Source organism: Epinephelus moara, chromosome 12 (assembly GCF_006386435.1).
Source record: "Epinephelus moara isolate mb chromosome 12, YSFRI_EMoa_1.0, whole genome shotgun sequence".
Lineage (NCBI taxonomy): Eukaryota > Metazoa > Chordata > Actinopteri > Perciformes > Serranidae > Epinephelus > Epinephelus moara.
Genome location: NC_065517.1, coordinates 26,146,550 through 26,173,558, shown reverse-complemented (window position 1 = coordinate 26,173,558; position 27,009 = coordinate 26,146,550). Strand labels below are relative to the sequence as shown.

The following is a 27,009-nucleotide window of genomic DNA, read 5'->3' as shown; positions in this document are numbered from 1 at the left end:
AGTGGAGTGACAAGGGGGGGATTCAGTGAGCGGGCCCCAAGTTTCCATTTTGACAAATCCTTTCTGAGAAGGTTAAAGCTTAATTACTAAGTGACCGGTGTGAGTGGTGGAGGTCTCATAGTCGCTCAGGCGTTTTCCAGGCAAACAGTTTGAGTACAGTAATCAGTGAACCAAGTGTTCTTGGAGATTACAGCAGCAATAAAGTGAAGCTCCCAGCTCCTCTCTTAGTGTTTACTCCCCTGCTCCCCCATCTTTCTTTAGTGGGGGAAGAGGGGGATTGAGTGGATGACATACTCTATGCACACTAAAATTCAAACCCAGCACATCATCATGGTTCATGGTGTGCCGCAGTCAACTTTGCAGCAAGAATGTTTTCCATATTTTTTTTACTTTTACAACCTGCCAACTGCTCTTGTGGCCTCTTAGTTTTCCTTAACACAAAATTTGGTACAGACATTCATGGCTTCCAGAGGATGAATCTTAATTCTCATTCCTGTGAAAGTTGTTCACTGACAAAAATGAAATTACCCAGATGATCGATGCTGCTTCCACATCATTGTTCCCATAGAGCAGGCACACCAGACACTTCCGGCCTCTGACCGGCTGCGTGCCTCAGTAGCCTACCTGTTGGTGCATGTTAGTCCCTGTGTGAGTGTATGCCACTGGCTAGCTAATCAGTGCCGCTCCGTACTGCACCCATATGGCAGTTACAGCTGATAACGCTGTCCTGGCCCACAGCATCATCACTAATGTGTGGCACCCATCTTCTAGTCCCCCCCCCCCACATAAACACTGCTGGCTCTGTCAGCACTGTTGCTGCGTTAGCACTGTTCGCTCTGTTAGCATGTTTAGCTGCTAGCCACTGGCTCTTCCACCGTATACGGACAAGCTGAATCAGACGCTGAATCATAGATATGCTCTAAATGTTGTTTACAGCTCCTTTAAAGATCCCCTGACTTTTATTGATTGAGTTTGACATTTATGGTTTTGAATGATTGTTCTCCACAGTTATTGGATGGGTTGCCATGAAATGCATTACAGATATTTATGGTCCTACCATGACGAATTGTAATAACTTGGTGTTTCTCTGACTTTTCAGCGGCAGGTCAAAATTTCAATTTGTCCAACCTTTTTGTGTATGACTAAATACCTGCAGAAAACAAGTAACATTCCCATCAGCCTCATCTTTGGGTGTGTTTAGTGCAAATTAGCAAAGGTTAGCATGCTCACACACTAAACAATGTACTAAATAAAGTAAAACATGTACCTGCTAAACATGTTAGCATGGTCATTGTGAGCATTTTAGCACACTGATATTTAGCTTGAAGCACTGCTCTGCCCAAGTACAGGCTAGCAGAACTGCTGCAATGATTGTAGATTAGTTGTTTTGTTCTCCAGGATAAAATTATAAATGACGGCAAAATATGATGTCTGCCCCACAGTGGTTGAATTAATTAGAGGTGTTTGTTAGCCATGTAGTGAGATTTTTTTTTTTTTTTTAAGTTTTACTGATATTGTCAATCAAATGTGTGTCAAGTGCCTTAGCATGCAAAATGTGACTCAAATTAACATGTACAGGCCAGGAAGAGATTCAAAATGACCACAAAGAGACACAAACCCCCCCCCCCACACACACACACACAATTAGATGGAAAGGAACTGCAAAGAGACACAATAGAACTACAAAAATAGGCAAAACAACCACAGAGACACAAAAGAACCTCCATGAAACACAAAATGACTACACAGCAATACGAGACAACCAAAAATACATAAAATTACCTCAAAGAGACAAAACATTACCAAAAAATCTCACAAAACAACCACAAGGAAACGCAAAACCTACAAAGACATGGCAGTCTTACTCCTGTGGAAGAGACTTAGTGGGGCCTTTTGCATATCTGTGCCCAGGGGCCCACTGTCTCATAATCCACCCACGTATGTAATGGAAGGTATCCTGTAGGCAGATATACTGTATATTGTCAGTTCTTTCCATTGTTGATATCTAAGCAATAAGGTAAAGGTCAATTTCCCTATGCAGTGTTTTTTTAATTGACAAGTGCAGTCCAATCATCCCTTGTTGCAGGGTTTGCCTGCAGCCATGTTCATGTGATAGCTTTCTTGCTAACAGCTACAGCTAAGAACATTTTAAAACAACATTTATCTGGTGCTTCAAGTTTATGCAGGATTTTGCCAAAGTATATGTGAGTCTAAAAGTTATTCACATTTTGGCTTTTATGTTCAAGAATGCCTTTTCAGAAGCTTTCAAATAACTTAACCTTGAAAAGTTTTGGTTAACAATCATCTGGTGTCAATTGTTCCTTCAAACTGGCTGTATTGCAATTCAAAATGAAACCCTTCAGTCTCTTTGTTTCTGCACCTCCCTCCGTCTTTCATGCTGTTGATCTTTCGGAATCCACTATGTCAAGTGTACCAGGGGGAATAACATGAGAGCACAGACAGACGCACATCCTGAAACTCCTCTTCTCACAATCAATTATGGCCCAGACACTTATATGTAATTAGCTCATTAAGACCTTGATTTATTTTTTTTAGCTCATGCGGCTGAGCAGAGGAAATGGATATTACTTTCTTATTTTGTAATTAGTCAGAAATTTCCTCATTAGCTTTGGGATTATAATGAACAAATAGGTAAATTTAACTTCAATTAGCTCATGGTATAATCTATCCCTTTGAAGGGGTCTTTGTAAGTGTTTCTTCTGTCACTTTATGATAGGGGCACAAGTGCTGTCTGGATATTCTAATATCCAAAGCCATGAAATGACATTAGAAGAGGAATTAGCGAAAAGAGCTGCTGTATTTGCTAATTAATTTTGAAAGACGCGAGGTTAGTGTCCCTTCTCGCTTTGCCTTCTATCATTTTTCTCGCTGCCACTCTTTCTACTCAATTATACCCCTTTTGCGCATCCACGATGTTGGGGGTTGTATGTTTTTTCTCTTTCACACCACACACACATTCCACTTGCACGTGCTAACACAGACACTCACGCACACATCCCTGCTTCCGCCGTTTTTCTGTCTCTCTCCTTCACTCCCTTTGCCGCTAATCTCCCTGTGAATGGCTCGCTCGTCTGAATGCTTTCCCCCCCTCTAAACCTCTCCTCAGCCCCGGCATGTGACTGTGCTTTAAGAGAAATCCTTGATGTGGCGCCGGCAAGAAACAGAGATATGTGGATTTCCCCGAGTCTGGAAGTCTGGAAGTCTGTGTCAGGTCAGGGAGGAAGTCAATGAGGAGGATATAGTTTGAAATCATCAGCATATTTTAGGATTTGAGGACCCCATTCAGAGCCTGCTGAGCCTCTGCTTACGGCTGACGCTAGCTGTCAGTAATATTTCACAGACAAACTCTTTTGGGGCTTCAAGTAATTTTTTTATGGGATTTCCCTTATCCATTTTTCATTAGTTGAAATTACCGTCTTACAGTGTAATATATATATTGTATTTTGGTTGATTTATGCGCTGTGCCACTTAGAGTAGGATAATTTGTAGAAAAAATGTTGCCTGCCTCTTAGTTTCTTTACATTGCAAGAGCTTTAAGGCTCAAATCCCAGATTTTTGCATTCCACAAAAACTGAGAAAGCTTTGTGTAAGTTTATGGCATGTAACATGTAAGTAAACAGTCAGTTTATATAACTACTTATGTCTGGGCACCTCTTTAGAAGTGTCTCTTGGACAGCATTAAGTTGTTCATAGAGAAATAGAAGACATTTATACTTGTTTTACTTCCTCTCATTGATTTTTCAATGTCAAAAGTCAACTCTTTCCATTCCCCCAGGCATTACATCATTTCCATGAATACTTGTTTTAACCTACAGTTTAAAAAAGACTGAGGTCATAAACATTTTTATAATAAAGGCTCATGGGTATGCTTGTTTTCTCATATAGCGTGTCCCGCCTCTGGTGGTGACAGACCTCTTCGAGGACATCAAGGATGGCGTGATGCTACTGGCCCTGCTGGAAGTCCTCTCCGGACAAAAACTGGTAAGTCTCACGGTCATTTCTGCAGCATGTGATTTGGCCACAGACTTCAAACACTTCATATCCTCTGATCTCTCTGGATTAAATTTTAACTTGATCTGATATAACGAGGATCAGACTGGTCAAATAACAGAGATTCTGTAATTTTTTATTGTTGTTTATCTTTGTTTTTTCTTTATATAATAAGAGTGGTGCAGGGATGAGTGGCTTTTTTTATAGGCCAACCTGTAAGTTAGCGTCACCCTGGTTCCCTCAGCAAAAAGCCAATGGAACTTTTTCACTGGATTTTGGATTGTTGCAGAAAAATAGGCCTTGTGGCAAACAAAAGTTTATGATACTTAAACATTTTGTCTAACAAGATCATTTTCACAAATGAACACCACTTTGATGATTTTTGAAGCATAAATGAATTCACCAGAAGTAAAAAGCTTACATTAAGCTTTAAACTTACCACACTACAGTCGCATGATTTCAACAACATCCCCACAAGGTTCACTCACCTCCTCTACAAAAGCCTTTCCTCTTAGCATGACCTGATCTAGCTAGTTGTCATGTCCTCGTCAACTGCCAGTCTCACTCTCAGAGAGAGAGAGAGAGAGAGAGAGAGAGAGAGAGAGAGAGAGAGAGAGAGAGAGAGAGAGAGAGAGAGAGAGAGAGAGAGAGAGAGAGAGANAGAGAGAGAGAGAGAGAGAGAGAGAGAGAGAGAGAGAGAGAGAGAGAGAGAGAGAGAGAGAGAGAGAGAGAGAGAGATCCCACATTGAAATTCTGACCAATCAAGAGCAGCTTTGAAACTTAATTAGTCCCTGAGTCAGACCAAAGCAAGACAACTCTAGGTCTGAAAGCACAAAAAAGACATAGATCACAAAACATAAAAAAAACAACTCTTAAGCTTGTGTTAACCACAGACCTTCTTTCAGGCATTTGAGCAAATACCCATCGACTTGAAGACAAAGGAACTGGAAGTGCTAGAATGCTAACTCATTTCCAGGTTTAAGGACTCATTCCTGCACCACCCTGTAACAGTCAGTGTATATACCATAAGTGTTATTTACAAATCTCCAAAGAGCTACAGACTTAATGCAGTGCATGTGAACTGAGCCACAGCTAGATGGAAATGCTCATTGATCGGCTTTTATTAGGATGTTTGAATTGAATAGAAAAGCCCAGATTAACAAGGACAGATCATAGTTCACAAAACACAACACAGACAAAAACATTCACACCCAGCTTGAGGATTTCACTCGGCCAATATTGCCTCAGGTCTAAGCTGTCTATGTCCTATTGATCCAGCTGGTTATAGTCAAACACATCTGTGATTGGACCTCTCTCTCTTTCTCATTTTATCCATGATTTTTTCTTAAAATGCTGCTGATAATGTTTATACTTTACTAAGTATGCTCTTACATATTGTGCTGTAGCATTCAAATTAACTTATCTTCTTTTCAGTTATACTGTTTTTATTTTATCTACGTTATTTATTTGTGAAACTCTGTTTCTCTATTTCTTTCTTTCCATCCCCATTGTTCTCATTTTGCCTCGCAGCCATGTGAGCAGGGCAAGAAGCTAAAGAGGATCCACTGGGTCGCCAACATCGGTACAGCTCTCAACTTCCTTGAGGGTAGGAAGGTAAGAGTTCAGGGTCTTCTCTTTATGTTTTTTTTTCTTCTCTGATTTACCCGTCCTGCTCCTCTCCTGCTCAGCTGCTGCCCTGTGGGTATAAACATTGAATCTTGACCTTGTGTGACCTGTTTCCCCTTCGTCCCCGCCTCTTACTCCCTCCACCTTCCCGCATCCCTCATTTATCCTGAAACCAATATCCTCTGTTTTCACATCCCTGCAACAATTTTGTTGGGTAAATAAATGAAACACTGGCTGACATTGTTCACATTTTGTCTTCATTCAAGTGCCCTTCATTTAGTTATGTGGCTGCCTATAAATATCAAAAATTCTCTAAAAATGTAATTATTGGACTATGACTTTACTAATTCTGTCGCTTTAAGTGATCGTCTATATTTGCTGGTCACACCACACCATATGCACTTTATGATATTCTCTCCGTACTCTCCAGTTTTCTTTCTGTCTCTCAGCATCATTTACAGAATTACATCCAAATACGCTCAGTGTGGTTTTGGATATAATCATCTAACTGCATCAACTGCCCCTCTGTGAGATTAGTAAAACATTCTCAAAGCTTCACCCAGCTCGTCCTGGATATACATAAATAAAGCCATAAGTATGAGCTGGAGTCTGCAGGGACATTGATTTGTCTTCCTTGAGTGCAACAGGGTTAAAACTGCAAATCCTACACCAGTAATCTGCCGTCTGGAGATGAGACGTCAGTGGGCACTCTGCTGTATATGCCTGTGTGTGTGTGTGTGTGAGACTGTGTAAATCTGTGAGTGTAGAAAATTAAATGTAAATACACTCTGTGTGTAAATCTAATGTATGTCTAGACTGTATTTACATTTTGCTTTAGAGGCCCAATCGCTTTAATGCCTGATACATTTTTCTCTCTTTCGTCTGTATCATTGGAAAACATTGTTCCGTGTGCAGTGGCATTATGATGTTTACCATTACATTAATTGTATCTGTAAACTGTTGAAACCCTGTGATAAATGTATTTAACTGGGAGTTTTAAACCCATAGCTATAATGTGTCAACAAGATCTGCAACAGTTATTTACATTTTCGATGAATATCTGTTTTTTTTTTGTTTGTTTCTATTAATCTATTAAACCACGTCAGAAAATTGTAAAAAAAAAAAAAAAAAAAATCCACATCACAATTTCGTGGAGCCCAATTTGACATCTAAAAATCGCTTTCTTTGTCTGACTAATGCCCCACTCACTTTATAATTCACCTTTTAGTAGCTTAAACTAGAGCAAGAAGGCAAAATGTGTGTGAAAATACCATTATGAAGTAAGTATAATTGTACTACTGAAATCTATTGGCCTTCAAAACATATTAACAGACTTAAAGGTCCAGTGTGTGAGATTTGGGGGATATATTGGCAGAAATGGGATATAATAAAGTATGTTTTCCCTTATGCAGAATCACTGGGTCTGTTTGTTCTCGAGAGGAAGAGACCTCTGCATATAATTCAGCTCTCGGTAAAAACCACCTGAACAATGAAGTCTAAGGGGCTGTGTCCACTGTTGCTTTTTTTTTTTTTGTTCCTGAGGCCAGGGCATTTATTTATTTCTTTGCAATGGGAGCACCATATATTCAAGCGTGACGGGGCACTGAGCGTCTATTCTGCACTGAGTGCTGCATGTTTGACATTTTATTTTCTGAGCGCTGAGAGTTAAAAAAAAAAAAAATCAACTCTGAGTAAAACACTGCGCCGTCGCCATGCAGTTACAGTGGAGGAGGGACAAATACCACGACCAACGACCAACTGTTACATTTTACATGTACAAGCCTGAACAACAACAATGGAGGTGAAATATGTCAATATAATGTATACATATCAATATGTGTTTCCTCTCGTGAACTCATGTACACCGGACGATCCGGTCTCTCCCCCGCACTTACTTCAGCTTGCCCTTCAACCAGAGCAAGCACTCTACCTTACGCCACTTTTTACTTTCACAGATACTCCGTTTCGTAGCAGTCAGACACAACTGAAGCATTTCCATAGGAGCACCTGGCTATTCAGCTGGGAAAAAACTTTTTGGTGGACACTAAAAAGAGTCCTAATCACAAGTTAATGCTTGGCACACAGGAGAAGTTTCAGCTGGTTGCAATCTGCAATCCTCCCTGCTAGATGCCACTGAATCCTATACACGGCTCCTTTAAGAGAAAACCTTTGCTCGGTACAGATCCTCGCAAAAATTGTCTGTAAATAATGCAGACTATACTGTTTACCTATGCACTGTTGGCTCCAGTGCAACCACCACTGTATTGTTACCTGTGTTCTTTTTGCTGTTGTGTGTGGTCACGACAAAAAACACTTCTGTTAACCATTCCAGCTTCACACCGCTGTGTTGTGGGTTGTTGGGATGACCTGCTGTGTTTTCTAATATGAAACTGTGTATTGCATGTATTCTTATCAGCCACTCTCCCACGCTGCCCTCACCTGCCCCCAATCTCTTCCTCCATGCTTGTTCACCTATACGGAGTGGCTTGTATTACCATATGATGACCTGTTGTGATGCAGCGCCTCAGTAATATAACCCTGTGTGTGATCATATAGAATACTTCATCATATCAGTAGATACAGCCCTCGCTTTCTCCCTCTTCTTACTCCACCCTGCATCACCCTCTCTCTGTCCATCTCTGCTGGATATAATCCCTGTTGCCTGTGTAGCGGTGATAGATCTCTCCTCTCAGCCAACCACTCAAGTTATCTCACCTCAGAGATGCTACATTATCTGCTATCTCACAGTCAATGAGCCGTCCTCCGTCAATCAAACACATCTAAATGCTCCGTCGCTCTCTTCCTCTCTCTTTTCTTTTTTCTTATCTGCCCTCCAGTCTGCCTACAGAGGATCTCCGGTCAGTATTCATAACATTACTGGTTCTTTCAGGACATGGAATAGATAGGGTCAGGATTATCTGCATCCAGTGGTGCTGAGGATTATGCTCATACTGTATATTGTTCATTTTGTGTAAACATATGTATGAGACAGAGTGACCAGATTGAGGAATATTGTGTGTACTTAATCCTTATGTATGAGATCATAGTGACTTGTAAGCAGATAAACTGGAATTGATTGCAATCTGGAATTATTAGGTTCTGTTATGAGATATTAAAATATTGGATATTGTGTTTGTTACAGATCAAGCTTGTGAACATCAACTCCACAGACATTGTTGATGGACGGCCATCAATTGTACTGGGGTTGATGTGGACCATCATCCTCTATTTCCAGGTAACATTGCCTTGAGTTCATCTGCATACGTTTTATTTATAGACTGTATATAAACATGGATGACACACCTCCACTTCCTCACGCTGTACACAAATGAAGCCAAAAATAGCCCGGATACAGGCTCTGCCATCTTGCCCTGGTGATATCATTTGGAGCCGAGTCTGCACAGTAGCAATCAGCTGATGGAGTCCCGGTATCGAGGTCCAGCCCATCTGTTCGACCCAGTCTCAAGCAGCGTCATTGATGGCTAGCACACTGATAGAGACACACAGCTGTATATCATAATTTCAGAACCCTTTTTTGTAGCATCACATAACTAGCTAAAGTAAGCTTATCAGAAAACAAACACTTGAACATACATCAGTGTGATATGACCATCTTGGGGTAGAATTTATTTGACGTGTACTCCTATATTTTAGTTTGGCTCACGTCCCAACCGCTAACAAGAAGGGGGCAGGGTTTATGACCTAAACTGCAGCCAGCCAGCAGGGGGCAATGGAGATGTTTTGGCTTCACTTTCAGGGATCTTAATCTTTATGGTCATCTATGCTGTTAATCAGATTAGCAAATGCAGTGTAGATTGTTCAGGATATTAGATTTTCGTATTGAAACGAGATGGTTTTTGGATCAAACAGTTCTTGGGAGTTCCCCTGTAACCTACATATCTTCGAGGACTTATTCTTGTTTTCATTTGTACCTCCAATAGGTATATTCAAGAGACTAGCCCTCTATCACAGATTCCTATAATTAGCTTTGATGAGTCAAAATCGCTTTGTTTTTATATGTTGATATATGTTCAGAATAGCTTGTCACTCAGTTTGTGCATGTTTTCTGTCATTTTTTTTTGTCATGAGCTTTTGTCTAACAGACTTTTAAAAATGGCCGTTGCCAGTGCTGCATATGCTTGTGTGTTCAGCCAATCACCGTACACTTTTGTAACTCAAAGTTCCTCATGTGCTGGGAGATTATTTTTGTACAGTCTATGGAGAATACCTACTCATAGGTAGGAGCTAAAAAGTCCCTCCAAAAGGCGTTCTAAGAACTACGATTGTTCCTAGTTGTTGCAGTGCAGGTACAATAAAAAAGGGGGGTTCTTAGAATTAGGGGTGTAAATCACAAGTTTCATCATGCTACGATATAATATTGGTTCTCTGGAAAATGATAAGATATTTTCTGATGTGACAAAGTCTTCCACAATACAATTTTGATTCAATTCAGGGGCCTGGGATCAATATGAGATGACATCAGGCAATATCGTAATTGTCTTTTCCTTGGCTGCTTGCTGTTCTTAATAGGCCGCTACAGAGATATTGGATAAAGCGAGATACCCCACTCAGCTCACTTCCTGATTCAGTGACATCAGCGCCACGCCCCCGTAGGAGACTTGCGGCAGCTCTGAATGTATTGTCGTCAGTGAGGCAAATGAATGTGATCACAATTTATGGTCAATTCTTTCGCCCTGTAGTCACTAAAGTGAATATTGGGTTCATTTTCCACAAGCCACACATCTTACCAACATTCTGACACTAAAGCTTCATTTTTCATCCGCACAGATCAAGAGAAAGTTAACTTTGTTTGAGCCCTGTCCGTCTCAGAAAACAAGTTCTCACGAGAGCTCGTGATCTTGATAAACAGGCGGTAAAATCACAGTTAGCTTACAAACAGTTATTTACCGCTAGTANGAGGGAGAGCTAACCACGCCCACTTAGGAGACAGGAAGAGTAACTGTTTTCTTAACATTGGATAAGCCTACGGTGGGGTATCTCCTTTATCCAATATCTCTGGCCGCTAGCACTGTTTGAATGTTCCGGAAGGAGGCACTTGGACGTAAATGGTGACATGCCATAGGAATTTCAAAATAAAGGTCTTTCTTGTCTAGCTACACTAGTGTTACGTATGGATGGTTTTACTTTGCATTGATGATACTGGATCATGGATCATTGAACTAATATATCGATCAGTGTATCATTACATCCAGTGTTGCCAGATCTTGGGAGAGAAACAAGCAACCAGGGCTCTGGAAACAAGCCCAAAAGAAGCGACTATCATGCGTTTAAATAACTTATTAGAAGGATATATATAGAGAAAGGTGACGTTTAGAGAGCAAGCCCAAATAAGCAACTCCACTTGAGAAACAAACCCAAAGTCGTGGTTTATAAACGGACCTGGCAACCCTGATAACATCCCTAAGAACGATGAAAAAGTTCCTTCAGTCCAAAATCGCCCAGAGGCCAAACAAGGAGACAAAACTTGATGTTAACTAAGTTTACATCTTACATCTAAGTGAACATCTTAATAAATTATGCCATCTAATCACCACTAATAGCTCACTGCTAAGGCTTAAAATTGACATCTACGTTGCTGCCATATGCACTTGGTTTTGCACATTAATGGCACATCCTCAAACAAGTATCACATCCAGTAAGAAATATGCAAAAATATGAAATATGTCTCTTTTTAGCTAGCAAAAAACTAAGCAATTCAGAGAAATGTAAGATGGGAAAATCAATCTTCCAGAGCATCCCTACTGAAAACGAGCAGTTGCTACCTCAGGCATTTCAGACATGCACAGATCAACATGAACTTAATCACAACACTACAGCCTCTTAGCAGCTTCAGCACACAGAGATGTCTGTTATTCCAGCAGACATAAGGATATTAAATAAGGGAATTGTACGACAGTGGAAAATGTACTTATTCACTTACTGACATTTTGATGTATTTCATTTCACACTGATGTTTATGGATTTTCTGGGTTGTGAGCAGTCTCCGTTTGCTGGCAGTAGAAAGCAGAAACTGAGAAGTAGATTATGTGTGGATAGCAATAAATCTTCGACAACTGACCATCTAGCTGAGCTGAAGTCTAGTATTAGATTTTGTGATTGTTGTCCCAAGTCTTACACATATTGTTTTTCAACATGTGGATGATATCATCAAGGCTGTGGGTTGTTAAATATGGATTATGATTTACAAGCGCACAAAAAAAGGTATATTTTGTAATTTTCCTAAAGGTAAAGTAAGAAAGTTGGAAAGTGAAGAGCAAATTATCTCTTCTCCAGTCAATCAATCAATCAATCAATCAATCAATCAATTTTATTTATAAAGCCCAATATCACAAATCACAATTTGCCTCNGCACAACCACACACGTCACGCTGTCCAGGCACCGCTGCGATATGAGTTAATCCAGTCTGTCTTTAAGTTGCTCCTAAACAAGAGCATCAACTCCCAAGTGCTCCAGTGTTAAGCTGCTCATTGGACCACTACTTTGATGATTAATGATTAAGCGGTGGGAAACAGATCTTTTCAGCTGACCCATTAAGTCTAATATTAAAAATATAATAGTAATATTACTATTAATGCTCAAACTGGATTTGATTACAAATTTGTATGTTTTTAAGTGCTGTGTATCAGTGAAGGACGTGAGCTGCATCAGCTGCGAAAACCAATGATTTAGTACTAGCAATTACAGTGATTAAACTAATTGCTCCTCAGGCAGGCATTAAAATGAATAAACAAAGGATGAAACATAATTCTGGAGTAAATATGTAGGGTAACATGGCCTGATTTTTTCTGGTTTCCTCTTTTTTTCAGATTGAGGAGTTAACCAGTAGCCTACCAGCACTTCACGCTGTCTCCAGCAGTACTTCTTCACTGGACAGCTCCACCAGCAGCACTGACACCACCAGCCCACCTGTCAAAAGAAAACCCCTCCCACCTCTGCAAGGTGGAGCCAGAAAGGCCCTACTAAGATGGGTCCAGCAGACAGCAACCAAGTACAAAGCCTTCCATACAATTTGTCCTGCTTTATGTAAAATCCCTCCACACCATTATCAGTGAAACTTGTGCTTTTTTTCCCATGTGTTTGTGATGCTCTGTTCTTTGTAGACGTCTGGGGATTGAAGTGAAGGACTTTGGCCCCAGCTGGCGCACAGGGTTGGCATTCTTTGCCATTATCAACGCCCTTCGGCCCAATCTAGTTGACATGGAGCATGTTTGGAGGAGGCCCAACAGAGAAAATCTTCAGGAAGCCTTCTTCTTGGCTGAGACACAGTTGGGCATTCCTCAACTTCTAGACCCCGAGGGTAAATGACCTTTTCTATCATATTCCTTAGTTAGTTTGTCATTAAAGAAATACTTCTCTCCCCACATGACAATTTATGTGTCAGCTGACCTTTTGCTAAGTCCCGCCCCTGGACGCAGACTGGCCAATCATAAAGTAGCATCGGGCCGGGTCAGACCAGGGTCCGACAGCAACACAGCTGTGCTCCATTGACTCTAATGCAGTTGTTTCATTTTTCCCTCATTTTCCGGCTGATTTTGTAGATTTGGAGCTAAATGTTGTGCCTGGGGCACGTCATGTATTAATGATACTCGTTACCTGGAGAGATTGGAAAAAGACATACGTTTCTTCCCTGTTCCAAAACCAAAATCAAACCCTGAAAAGTGTAGGGTTAGCTAGCTAGCTACTGAAGATATAGCCTACTGAATGTGTACACATGCTGCTTTTGCTTTTTAATGATTATAACAGTGAAAAAAAGACCGATCCTGCTGTATAGGAACCAGTGAAGGGAAGCAGGGAAACTTTGCTGATATTGGACCAGCTGTGTGTCATCACAGATGAACGATCAGCAGTGATTTGGTGGTTCACTTTTACACTGTGATCTGTGGCCTATAGTTTGGCTTTAGCTTCTAACTGTCTTTGTCCTTCAAACACAGACTGTAGACCCCTCTGTCTGCTTCTCTCTGGAATCACTGTTTCAGTTTTCAAAAAATATGATAACATTTCTTCAGGGAGCGCAGTTAGTTACAGTGTGGGCTCCATGCTTACTCCGACAGCTTGTCCGACCATCACAAAGGGGCGGGGCTTAGCGAAAGCTCAATTACTCATCCTATGTTACTAAAAACTTTGTGTTTCTCACATGCCTCCACAGTGAATGCAAGACTTCATTGTCAAAAGCTGTAATTTTACCCCTCTGAACACAGGAGCCCCTTGTCGATCATTGCCTCAGTCAGTTAGTTTTTTTGTGTTGTTGTTTGACTCTGGTGTTTTTAAGGGCTTTTTCAGATTCACTGCAGTCACACAATAACACAGACAAACTAAATGATTGAAGCAGTGCTGGACCAGCAGCTCCCGTGTTCAGCAAGGTAAAATTACTGTTTTTGTCAGTGGAGTCTGGCCTTGAAGAGACTATAGACAAGGGTCACTTTCACTTCAGTTTCCCATCAGAAAGGGCTGTCTGTGTGTGAAGCACTGAGCATATGGCTGGATAAATGAGAAATGGATTATACTGAGTTTTGTGAGAGTCTGTTAATGGATATTTTGATGTAGTTTAGCTGTTGTTTAACACAGACCCCATTTATTTACTTCATCAAGACTGTTTTACAGTTTTTGCAATCTGAATTGTCCCAGTTCAACATAACAGGAGGTTGAGTAATCGATATATAAATGGTTATTTGGGGGGTGAAGTATTCCTATAGTTGATGAAATCTGATCTGAACAACTAACCACATATCTGCAACATCCTGGGATCATATTACTTAGACAGTAATTTGCCTCAGTATTACCTAATTGTTTTCTCTTAGCTATATTAAAAGAAAACAACATGATGTTTGTGTTGCTCACTGAAATAATAAGAAAGTATTTACCTTACAGATAATTGAAATCCATAGCATTTTGTCATATCGAGCAGGTTTTTTTCTCCAGTATACTAAAATACAATAGTGGGCATCTATTACAGCATCAGATGTGCACTTAGTGTCACTTCCAAACACCAGCTGTGCCCCTTCACGCCTGCTCTTCAGAATGAACTCTGACAAATCAAGCTTGACATCAATGTAATTAAGGTCCATTAGGCCATGAGATTCAGCATGGTGGAACCTCCAAACAAAACTTGGACACTGATCTGAAGTGCTGAAGGCTGTTTTCATTTAAGATGACAATTGTCTGTTTCTGAATAGATGCGAGTCAAACTTATTATTTTCCTCTATGGGAGACATTATGGAAGGCTTATCAGCTGGCCTTAGCTTGACGTGAGTTCTGCTTACATTCATTTGGTTTCCTCCTTAGATGTCGATGTAGACAAGCCAGACGAGAAATCCATTATGACATATGTTGCCCAGTTCCTGAAGCATCACCCTGACCGAAAGCAGAGCGACTCAGACGGACAGCTAGAAGAAGAGGTAACCAGCTGTCAGATTCATCTCAGTCTGGACATGCCATTCTTTGTCTTCTCTCATTTTGCATCCTGTGTGTTCTGTCTTTCTCTTCAGATGTCACAGTTAGTGTATCAGCCACGATATATATATGGATGGCATTTTGTCTAGTTAGTGTTGTGTGCACAGCTGGGTCTTTCTAAACACTGCTTGATGCTTGTTTTAACCTATAAGTGCAAGGTGGGTGAGGCTTTTTTTAAGTCAAGTAAAAGTCAGAGCAATTACATGAAGTAGATTTTCATATTTTATGATTACTTAATGCTCTCTAAAATGCTGTGATGCAGTAACCAACACCTGTCCGCTATACAAGGTTAAAACAAGCAGTGATTTCAGGTGTTATGTGACTCAGGTCTGGCAGTGCGTTACCTATTTGATGTCTTTCCTTGTTGCACATTTCTCTCTTCGTATCTCTCCTTGTCTTTGTCTCTCTGGTGTTTTTGTGTGGTGGCTGCTTTCCTGTGGTTGTTGTGCTGGCCTCTGTCCTTCAGCATGGTCTTGCTCCTCGCGATATAGAGGAAATGTTGGAGGTAGGTTATAGAGTAACTTAAAGGTCCCAGGGGCAGGTTTTCCATCATTTTCCGCATCTCAATGCAATTAGCACCCGTGCACATTCATGGTTTCCATATAAATGTGATTATTGCTTATTTTTCTGTCTCTACTATTGGATTACAGCATCACTGCCTACTGTACAGTGTATGGACGAGATTAAACATTGTTTTTCCATGTCAAAATAGAGCCTATATGCTAATATTGGCTCTTTATCTTACCTGATGTAATATTCCTGCCGCAGGGTTTGAGAGCCATGATAACAAAAGGAAGTCCAGTATAATAAGACGTGATATTACCATTTATTAACGTTACCTCCCGCTATGGCTTCTGGTTCCATTAGCATGACAATGAAAGCCTCTGGCATTGGCAGTGTGCACTGATACAGCGTATTTGATGGAAAGCTTGTGAATAGAGGTTGCCTGTTTTTAAGGTTAACAGTGTCAGGAGCAGCGGTGTGCTTTAAAGCCGCACTAACCACTTGCTTTCTGTGTGTTCTGTTGTCTTACAGCGCTGATAAGGCTTTTGGTGGTTGTTGTGTTTCGCACCTGCTTTGTTCTTTGTTGACACTTCTTGCTAGCACACTGATGTTTGCCCTGAATATTCTCTTTCGCTGAATGAAGGTCAATTGGCACTCGTGTTTTTACTTAAAAACAACAAATTTGTTATCATAAATAATAAATAGTGACTGAAACACTGGTTGTAAAGTGATTTGCAGGATAAACGTCTGCTTCCCTTTGGAATTAGCTGCATTTATTTTAGCGTCTTAGGCTGTCATAAAGAATAAAGTTTGATGTCCTTAAAGGAGCTTACGTGAAGTAAAAAACTGAATAGACTGAAAGTGAACAGCTCCCAAACTCAATGGACTCATCTCACAAGCTTTTCAGCAGCATAGTATTATCGTCATGGTTACTTAAAATCCAATGAAATGTTAGCAGGGGGTCTCAGACAAAGTACCCTGTTTAAGCTGAGTGTTTTTGGCAGCTGTGGGTTTTTGACGTTTTGTCCTACAGGGAGACACAGAGGATTAGGAGAGCACATGTTTAACAGTACATGCCCTCTCTTTCACCCTCATCTTTTCATCAATCCCTCAAACATTTATTTGGTTAATCACTTTTTCTCTGTATCTCTCTGTTTTCCCCTTCCCTTTACGTTCTTTTTCATTGCTTCTTTCATTTGTTCTTTTATTTCCCCTTTGTACTTCTTCAATTTCCATGTCCATCTCTCCACCCGTTGTTCACCCCACCACCCCTCACCCATCCCGGCCTCCTAGAGAGAGCAGCGAAAGAGCCTGAGGGAGCTCAAAATGTGGCTCAACCAGCTGGAGAGAGATGCAGTACAGGCTCAGGAGACTGAGGGCAATCTCTCTCAACAGTACCAGGTTAGTATGTGTGTGTGTGTGTGTGTGTGTGTGTGCAGTTTAAACTGGGCACACTGGGCACAGACGCTCCTATTATTAGCTTAATCAGTGGCATTACACTGTGGGGATCAGACAGCAGCCGTCATATTTTCAGTCAATCTGGCTTATTCCACCAAGCCTCAGGATGCTTTCCATATTCAGCAGCATGTAGGATACCCCCATTTTCTTTGCACATTATTAAGAAGAGTCTGAGAATCTGAAGCCAGGAAGAGGGACAGCTTTTTCTAATGGTCTGTTTGGAGAATAATAATGGGACGATGGTGCGACTCCTGAGAGATCTTTTGTTTTGATCTCTGTATCCTGCAACTTTAATATTTTTGGAGCTATGAATTCTGAGCAGATTTTACTTGTTTCTTTTCAGTCGTTTAAGAGTCTGCGTGTCCAGTTGGAGATGAGGAGGAAGCAGGTGGAGGGAGCTCTGCAGTCCACTCAGAAGGATGGGATGCTGACAGTGGACCAGGCTCTGGTCAAACAAGCCTGGGAAAGAGTCTCTAACAGGGTGAGAGATGCAGATTTGAACAAACAACAAGTATGTTTACATGCACTCTAATATTCCACTATTATTCTGAATATTATTATTTTTTTATATATATATATACTTTATACTTTATTAATCCCCAAGGGGAAATTCAATTTTTTTTTCAACACACACATGCACAAACAGGATCTATACATGTACTGAGTGGAAAGATGAGAAATGGGGGGTTCAGTGCCTTGCTCAAGGGCACCACCCAGGAGGTGAGCTGGCACCTCTCCAGCTACCAGTCCACGCTCCATATTTTGGTCCGGACGGGGACTTGAACAGGTGACCCTCTGGTTCCCAACCCAAGTCCCTGTGGACTGAGCTACTGCCGCCCCCCATATATGATTTGGGTCATGTAAACAGCCGTTTGGATATTCTGAATTAGGCCTTATTCCGAATGCAGCATTTTCCGATTAAGACGTGTGATAAGCCCATATTATTCAGGTTTTAGGATCATTCATTGGACATGTATACAGTGTGTTTGGAATAAACTTCTCAATTGGGTTTTTTACTGCAGTTTGCAACGCACAGTCTCTTGCCTGGTTTTGGTGAACTCTGTGTTTTGTCATGGATGTGTTGTAGCTGCATTAAAGATACATGGAAGGAGAAACACACCTACTTTTCAACATTATGAATGACCTGGTTATCAACAGGTTTATTTTTATATGCACAAACATCAAAACACCGACCTTTTCAAGAAGGTGGTTGAACGGCTGTGTTCGCACATTCACACTGGTAGAAAACTGTTAAAGAAGCCTATTTTGATACGAAGAAACAAAATGGCACAAGCAGCTCCAGCCGTCCCACTTTTCCATATTTTGACATGATAAACGACATGTCAGAGCACATTAATCAGACTATGCACGGCTGCATGTGAAAGGGAATATTAGTGGAATATTCATTTTCATTAGCTATTTAAACAGCTCAGTAGGGATATTGTCTTTTTGGAAATAAGGGCAAAAACCCTGAATTTTTTGTGCATGTAAACATAGTCATTGACAACCTAGTACAGTGTACAGTGTACAGTTGGGGTTGTTAATGCAATCAGGATTTTGAGCTCTGTGCATTGTCATGAAAAAACATAGGTGACTCAGGTAGTTAATTGGTTGATGGCATTTTGTCTCGCAGTTATTGATAATTTAGCTTAATTCAATTAAGACACAAACTATAGCAAAAGCAATCCATATAAATGAGCTTTACAGTCTTATTATTGTCAGTGTGTCAGTTTTCATTGTTATTGTTTCATCTGTGATGTGTTTTCAATTTTGAGCTTTAATTGGAGTTGTAAGGTGATTTATAATTGCTTTTTGTTGTGCCATGCAGTGAGCTGGACAATCACAGTCTGCTCATAGCGTGTCTCTGTTTGTCTCCTCGATTGTTTTCCTTATTTCAGCTCCTGGACTGGCATCTGCAGCTGGACAGGTCTCTGCCTGCTCCTCTGGACAAAGTGGGGGTGTGGCTGCATGAGGCTGAAGGAGCTCTGCGACAAGAGATCATTGTCCATCAGGCGCACGATGTGACAGCTAACACTGTCCACAGGGCTCTGGAGCAGCACAAGGTTGGCACAGAGCCATGGACAGGAGAGGCAAATAGCAGAAAAAAAAGACAACTAGGCGCTGGACAGAGTGGCGTCATTGCTCAGTTCATATTTTAGTCAAAAATAAATTCAGTAGTAAGAGCAGTAAACTGTTATAAAGGGTTCTTTTCATTTGTTGTGAAATGTTCTGATCAGACACTTATTTTTTGTTCAGTCTAAAAGAATTTGTTTGTTTGTGTTTTTACACTGTGCAGGATGTGTTGAAGAGCCTGGAAAGTCACCAGCAGGTCTTTCAGAGAATCCATAAAGACAGAAGTGTTGATGGAGTCCCTGTTCCCCCAGACCAGCTCCAAGACATGGCTGAGAGGTAATAAAGAAGCTGCCAATCTCTCTTGAACGTCTGATATTAACTGCCTCACTTGGCATGATTTCACATTCTGCTTTTCAGAGAAGAAGCAGAATGTGAGGGTCAAGCTGTAGGTCTGATATCGTTTGTAAACTTTGCCTTTTTTCAGGATGAACTTTGTCTCCACATCTTCTAGCATCCACTTGTCTAGAATGGAGTTCTTGGAGAACAAACATCACATGCAGGCCTTTCTCATTCTCGCCGAGTCGAAGCTCAAATCCTGGATCATAAAATACGGCCGACAAGAATCTGTGGAACTGATGCTACACAATTATGTTGTAAGCTCAGGCTTTGATTCACTCAGTAGTTGATGTACTGAAGTATTAACTAGATCTTTAGGGTTCCTATGCAGATGAAAATATTTTGCCCATATTTTTTATTATTATTGGACATTAATGAATAAAAGTCATACGGTTATAAAATAATTCCTGCTGCATAGTGTATGACTACTAGTTTTATTTCTGTAGATCCATTATAATGGTGCTGTCTGCAATGTCTCCTCACATGTTATAATAATTTCCTGTTTGTTTCTGTCTTCATTAGTTGTTTGTGGAGAAGCATCATTTCTTTGAAAATTACGAAGCATTGTTCCAATCGTTGAAACAGTCGGCTGAGGCCTATGTCAGTGCTGACAGCTCAGGTGAGAAGTCACCCACCCACCAAAGGGTCCAATCCAGCCACTTCATGATTTTACAAACCTAATATGGATGCACTTGTGAAGGCTAAGAGGTGTCAGGTTTCAGGAGTGAGTTACAGTGTGTAGCCTACTTCATGTAAAATGGTCCTTCAGAGACTTTTCCACCATGACCGGAATACAGTTCTCTCACATAAAAAAATTGGGGTTGTTGTTATTTATAGGTTATTATGCAATGGTTTCACTGGTCTGGCCTACTTGAGATTGAATCAAGCTTTATGTGGCCCATGACCTGAAATTAGTTTGACACCCCTGGTTTAATGCTAGTAGAGATATTACAGGGATCAATATCTCAGTATAAATGTTACGGCAGAATCTCTAATTGTTCAAAAATGTATATCATCTCACAGTTGTTATGTCACTAAAACCTAATTGCATTCTTGCCCTTTTGATTTTGCTTTTATCTGAAGTTGTGTGGCACTCAATTTCTCAGCACTCTACACATATCTCAAGTTTATTCTCTCTCGTCAATGACTCGATAACCAATGAGGCTTTCTCTTCCAGCAGCACAGTCTGCCCTGTCTGGTTTTACAGCTTGGTAGAAGGGGAGAGTCTGCAGGCTACAGCTAAATGAGGTTCCTCCACTCCCAGCTCTCAGTGGGGAATACGACCCCATTTGCTAGTTAGGGGCTGCTCCACTTCTGCAGGTCTCTGGGCGCAAACTGAGCTAGCTTGTTGGTTTCATTAAGTTTCAGGGTTGTGCTGCTCTAGGGTATGCGGAGCGGAGAAGTGAGGTATGGCGAGAAATCAGGACATCTGAGGCTTGATTGGTCAACCCCACAAATGAAGTGCCCCCCACCACCGCAATTACCGCATGAGCCTAGCTGGTAGTTAGCTGCCTCTGCTCTGATTGGCTGGATGAGAGATCATTTGGATCTTTTTAAAGGCCCAGTTTGAGGTTATAGCGAATAGAGGCACAGCAGGAGAATAAAGAGATTGATGCGTAATAATCTACTATTTCAAGGCATAGCACTGTCTGATTAATGTGTATTTGAAACTGGATATTTGTATTCGCTGGAGTCATTTATCAGCCCCACACTGGCTGACAATAGTTTGTGGTACAGGACTTGTGAGACCTGAGCGTTAGTACCAATGAAGTGGAACACACAAGCAAACATAATACATCTCCCTGTAGTGAGAGTTTTTGAGGTCAGAGACTTGTCTACAAAGGCACGTAGCTCCATCAGGCTTTATGTGCTCTGTGTCTGGCATTTCTATGAATACGTGTACCATACTGTATGTCCTGTGCCTAAATGCAAGGCTATGTAACCTTTGCTGAATAGCTGTCACAAGTGACAATTAGCAGTATGTACATGCAAAAACATAGTTTAAGATTAACAATGTCAGGAAGAGTCCACAAGTTATCAAACTGACTTGAAGTTCCCCTCCAGACATGTTTTAAAGTGGATAAAAATACTCTAGTATGATTCAAATTTTGTGTAATATGGGGTGGCACAGTGGTGCAGTGGTTAGTATTGTCTCCTGAATATGAGCGCGAATAGTTGTCTGTCAGGGCATACCCCGCCTCCAGCCCAATGTCAGCTGGGATAAGCCTTGTCCCCAGATAGGATAAGCGATTACAGGTAATTGATCGATGGATGTTTTTTCCTCATAGATATAGAAAAAAAATTGAAAGTGGGTGGAAGCAGATCTATGCGTTCTCCCTCATTGAAAAATTCTGGATCTGGCCTCCAACCTGCCATCCACTGCTCCTTGCGCTAGGTTTTGCTTTCCACTTTCTCCAGCACTGGTGCAGCGCTACTAGCACCAGGTTGGCCAGTGAAAAGAGCAGTGCGCATCAAGATAGCTAGTGTTGGCGTCAAAGGAAACATTGGAGAGATTCAGCCCTACATGTTTGAGCCTCAGTGAGACCCAGACAGGATGAGGAGTGTGTTGTGCACCAAAATCGCAGACTAGCAGATGTATCAGAATTAGGTTTCGTTAGTATCTTATATTTATGTTGTATGTTAGCTTTTAGGCTAACTGGCAGTGGCTGGCACTGTGTCAGTGGTTGTACACCAATATCTGCCACAATGGGATTTGTGGCAAACAATGGAAGGAAGCTCCAGGGTCCAGTTAACATCCACAAACTTAAGAATCTACCATGTTCACTGTCAAAACTTTCACCATGCTAATGCTAACTCTGCTCTCGATTGTGGCAAGTCTGTTCTTTGCTGGAGGTTTCGGGGTTTTTGCCTGTGTTGTATCGAAGTCTGTTCCCCATGTATTTCCTGTATTAGACAGTGATAGGCTTTTGTATTAGTGACGTACCTAATCTAACTCGCCGCCATACTTTTGAATCTTAGATTTTAGGGAACCACCCAGACATCACCCCCTTTTGTAGAGGAATGTGACAACACCTCTCTAGTGACAAACTATGCACAGGTTAGTATAGTCAAGGTCAGACATTCTAGACAGTCAACCATACCCATCTTAGCATTAGCTAACATTAGCCTAGTGCCACTTGTTAAACCAGAACAAGTAAGGCTGTGGGTGTAAAACCCCTGAGTGTATTGAACTGAGCATGAGTGGGTTTTATTGCCCATGAAGACAACTTTTAATTCTAAAGAGAAAAATTTTGTTGAGTCATAATGCACAGTTTTACTGAAACCCCAGACAAAATCCAAATAAGCTGACAAGCAATTCAATTATTGTTTTAGTCTGAAAATAAATAAATGTGGAGTTATTGAATTGAAGTCTCCTGAAATAAATAAGAAAAACTTTGAAAAATGGATATTATTAATAAATAAAAACTAATATAATTTATTAAACTATAGAGAGTGAGATGAAAAGTACAGTATGAGGATGTGGAAAAATATTTCATAATTAATTATATGTCAATACTAAATTAATTTGATGCTTTGAAGGCACAACAGTTGCATTGCCAGTGAATACAGATACAAAGACCACAGAGACGGATAACTTTGTTGGTTGAACAGGTACAGATAATGATGTCTCTGTACAACTCTAGCTGGTAGTACAAGTATAGCTGTTGCTATCATTGTTGATGTTGTTATTGTTGATTTATCTCTCCTCCAGCGGACGAGGGCGAGATGGGTGTGCGCAGGTTCATGCGAGAGGTGGTGACCCAGTGGAGGAGTCTGTCCATGGAAGTGCGCAGTGTGAGGAGTATGCTGGAGGAGGTGCTGTCCAACTGGGAGAGGTACAGCTCCACTGTGGCCTCCTTACAGGCCTGGCTGGAGGATGCAGAGGAAGCTCTGAGCCAGCCGGAAAACACAAAACGGGTACGATCTTGAGTCTTAATATCGTAGGAAACCCCACCATACACTTCAAGGTTGTTTTTTTGCACACAGATTAAGAGTCCCCTCCTTCATACATGCATTTATTTGATGGACTCAAATGCCTCAGAGTAGTAGCAATCAAATCCACGGCAGCCCAATTTCAAGCATTTGGTCTTCTAAGTGGAATCCTATTAGCAGTCTCCACTCAAGTATCAAATGATCTCCTTGACTTACAACAAGCCACTAAGGATATTCCAGTTGTCGCATTGCCATGGTTACCTCAGATTCACATCCCCACCAAGGATTAGACAGCTAATTACCCCAGTTTTTTTATTGTCCGTTCTTTGTTTCTCTCTATGAACCACTTCTTTGTCTCTTTTATGATTAGCTTTCTTTGTTTCTTTCTTTGAAACTCGTTCTTTGTGTTGTTCTTTGTTTCTCTCAATTTCCTTGTCTGTGTTTCTTTCTGTCTCTTTTAATGAGTCTGTCTCTCATCCAGGAGTTTTTCAGGATCCTCAGCCACTGGATGGATCAGCATGCAGCCATGAACGACGCGGGGAATTTTCTCATTGAGACGTGTGATGAGACTGTGTCGCTTGATCTCAAGCAGCAGCTACTTCTTTTGAATGGACGATGGAGAGACCTCTTCCTCAAAGTCAAACAAGTAATAAAAATAAAAACACAAAATACAAATACAACCAATAATGCTGAATGTCAGAGAAAAGCCAGAGCTTGATTAAATTGTATTTCTAAGAGAATTAATAGGGTTTTCTTGGTCACAAAATTAAGGTGTTTGACTTTTATTTTTATTTTGAAAAAATGGTACTATTCGACCCAAGCCTGAGAAAGGTACGCCTTTTGATAAAATAAATCCTACAGGGTTCCCAGGGTCATGGAAAACCTGGAAAAGTCATGGAATTTCATATTCACAATTTCTATGTCTGGAAAAATAATGAAATTAGTAAAAATCATTGAAAGTCAATTAATTTTGCTGTGTGTAACAAAAAATTTCACTGTAACCTTCCATGGATCACCTTCCATGTAATGTAACATAACGGCAAATTTATTTTTTTGTATCTGTCGCAGTGATGTAGCTCTATATGTCGATGTGTGAAAACGTTTTGCTCACCATTACATTCATGTCTTTATTTTCTTCCTGTCTCTCTCTTCATGTTTGTCCGCTGGCTGAAATTCTGTTTGAATAGAGTTTGAATCTGGTTAGTTGAAAAACGCCTGGCAAGTGGGGCGAGGAAAAAAAAAAAATATTATGGGTCCTTGAAAAGCCATGGAAACCTTTTGAAATATTACCCATAAAAATGCATGGGAACCTTGATCCTAAAGTTTATATTGTCTGTCCCTCATCGCAGTATGCCCATGCAGATGAGCTGGAGAAGTGGAGAAGAGACCACCTAAAGGCTGTGACGGCCCTGAAAGAGCTGCTGGACACAGCAGAGGCCAAACTTAATGTTCCTGTCCAGGTGTCTTTCCTCAGCGTTAGATCCTTTCTGCAGGACGTGGAGGTGAGGAAAGCAAACTTTTCTATCATATGCTAAAGGTATACTAGTGCATGCGGGAATGTCAGTTACTGTTTGTAAACACGCTTGCCAGCAAATGTGAATGTGAAAGCCAACCCCAGATTCACTCTCATTTTGGACGCAGCTTTGTCTGCTTGTCATTTCCCCTCAGTTCACGGATTTCATAGCTTTGTCTCGGATTGGATGCTGCTTACAGTCTGACACCTGGTTGCTACCTTTTAATAAAGTCCCAGCCTCACCTGGACATTTTGCCCATGAATAGTCCGAGTGGGTGGAAGTTCGCTGCAAAGATCAGCCTCTTATTGGGCGGAACGAGCCACCCGCTGAAGTCCCGCCCTACCACCTCCGGTTGCAGTTTTTAACACGTCCTTTACTAACTTTTGCGGTGTTTGATCTTGCGGGGATGTAGCCATTTTTCTGCCATGGTTCGCGTCCTGTAGGCGATATTTTTGTGGGCGTGTTACACCAAAACCTGTTTCCCCCCGGCAATATTTTTGCAAGCGCACCGTTGCTGTGGCACCGCAAAGAACGATTGTGATTGGTTGAAAGAAATACAAGCAGCCAGGGCATTTTTTTCTCCAATCTTAAAGTGAGAGTCGGCCCAGCCAGACCTTTCTTTTCTTGAGAAAAGTCTGGTGAGCGAGACTAGCCCATGAACATCCCGACCACAGCAAACTAAGAAGACCAAAAGAAAATACAGGCAGAGGGCAGAGGCTCTGCACCACCACACATTACTAGTGGGTCCTAAGTGGTGACTGAGTGGGATTTCTTTTGAATGAGTATGTACATGTTCTTTGGGGGAAAATCCTGCATACCTTTAAGATCAGAATAGCTTAATAATGCACAGGGTTTCCTACACATTAATTTTTTTGTGGTGCACAGCCGAAATATCAGCATTTGCTGCTGCATTCAGAACACCGAGCACAGTGAAAGTGAAACTTAATTGTTTGTAAATTCATATTATATAGTTTTAGTTTTGTCTTATTGTTTTTCAACCTACCTTACATTGGCTGCATTCCCCTGGAAACCGTGCATTCTACAGTCCAGGACTGGGTCTAACCAGCGAAAGAACGTTTTCTTGCCTCTGCAGCAGCCGCTCCTCTAATCCATCAGTTTGATCTTATTAGCTCTGATCAATCAGACCAGAAACTGACCAGAAACTGAAGAAAAGCTTGAGTGTGATGATCCCACTGTTTGTTTCTCAATTCGCCAGACCACAAGTCAAACTCAAAGCTTATTGGGAGCTCTTAGTAAAGAGTTACTAAAAGCTTTATGTCACTTATTGTTTGAAGTCAGAGCTGCAAACAACCTTATCTTTCAAAAGCAGTTTTGAAGAAAGTGCATTCAATTTAAGGATGTCTAAGATGACCCTTTGCCTCCACGTCTCATCTCAGAATACCAAGCAAAAGGTTGTTGCCATGGAGACACAATACAAGTTGGCTGCCCGCAGTGCTCAGCTCCTCGCCAAGGATGCGCCACAGGATGAGGCTGCCAGGGTCATGGCAGCTATGGCAACAGCCAAAAGTCAGCTGAGTAAGGTAGGTATCATTATGGCCAAAACATGAGAAGTAGAATGAAATCTATCACACACATCTCAACACACTTACCTTCCCTCTTTGGTGAGACTTTTTTTATAACCTAATCACACATTTTCATATCACTATTTAACAGCCTTTATTAACCGTTTTCAGGTGAGAGAGCGGTGTCCCTCCCTTGTGAGGGAGTGTCATGTTCTTCTGCCACTGTTGGAGGAGATGGAGAAACACATCACTGCTTTTTACCAAGCCCTGGAGCGAGCCAGTCGCATCACTTCTGCTGCCAGAGACCCAGACACACAGACCCAGACCCAGCAAAAACAGAAGTGGCAGGTAGGCTATGATCACAGTGAATGGACTGAACTTCACACAAATGTCTAAATGGAAGAAGTGATGACATTTTATACATGTATAAGGTCAACTTCACTGTTACATCATAATGTTCAGCAAAAACACTTTTCTGTCCATTATTCAGTGCCACATC

General features: G+C 41.1%; 1 protein-coding gene across 1 annotated transcript in view; it reads left to right on the top strand.

The window, feature by feature from the left end:
• The window catches only part of LOC126399208 (nesprin-1-like), a 59,609-nt gene that overhangs the window by 6,766 nt on the left and 25,834 nt on the right, over positions 1-27,009 (top strand). Inside the window, exons 3-19 of the mRNA XM_050059062.1 lie at positions 3,907-4,002; positions 5,542-5,625; positions 8,780-8,872; positions 12,466-12,647; positions 12,760-12,956; positions 14,942-15,054; positions 16,907-17,014; positions 17,415-17,552; positions 18,970-19,134; positions 19,368-19,480; positions 19,629-19,797; positions 20,063-20,159; positions 23,253-23,458; positions 23,955-24,119; positions 24,823-24,975; positions 26,385-26,528; positions 26,682-26,858. Coding sequence (XP_049915019.1) covers positions 3,907-4,002; positions 5,542-5,625; positions 8,780-8,872; positions 12,466-12,647; positions 12,760-12,956; positions 14,942-15,054; positions 16,907-17,014; positions 17,415-17,552; positions 18,970-19,134; positions 19,368-19,480; positions 19,629-19,797; positions 20,063-20,159; positions 23,253-23,458; positions 23,955-24,119; positions 24,823-24,975; positions 26,385-26,528; positions 26,682-26,858 — 2,400 coding nt within the window. The remainder of the gene's footprint in view (positions 1-3,906; positions 4,003-5,541; positions 5,626-8,779; positions 8,873-12,465; positions 12,648-12,759; positions 12,957-14,941; positions 15,055-16,906; positions 17,015-17,414; positions 17,553-18,969; positions 19,135-19,367; positions 19,481-19,628; positions 19,798-20,062; positions 20,160-23,252; positions 23,459-23,954; positions 24,120-24,822; positions 24,976-26,384; positions 26,529-26,681; positions 26,859-27,009) is intronic.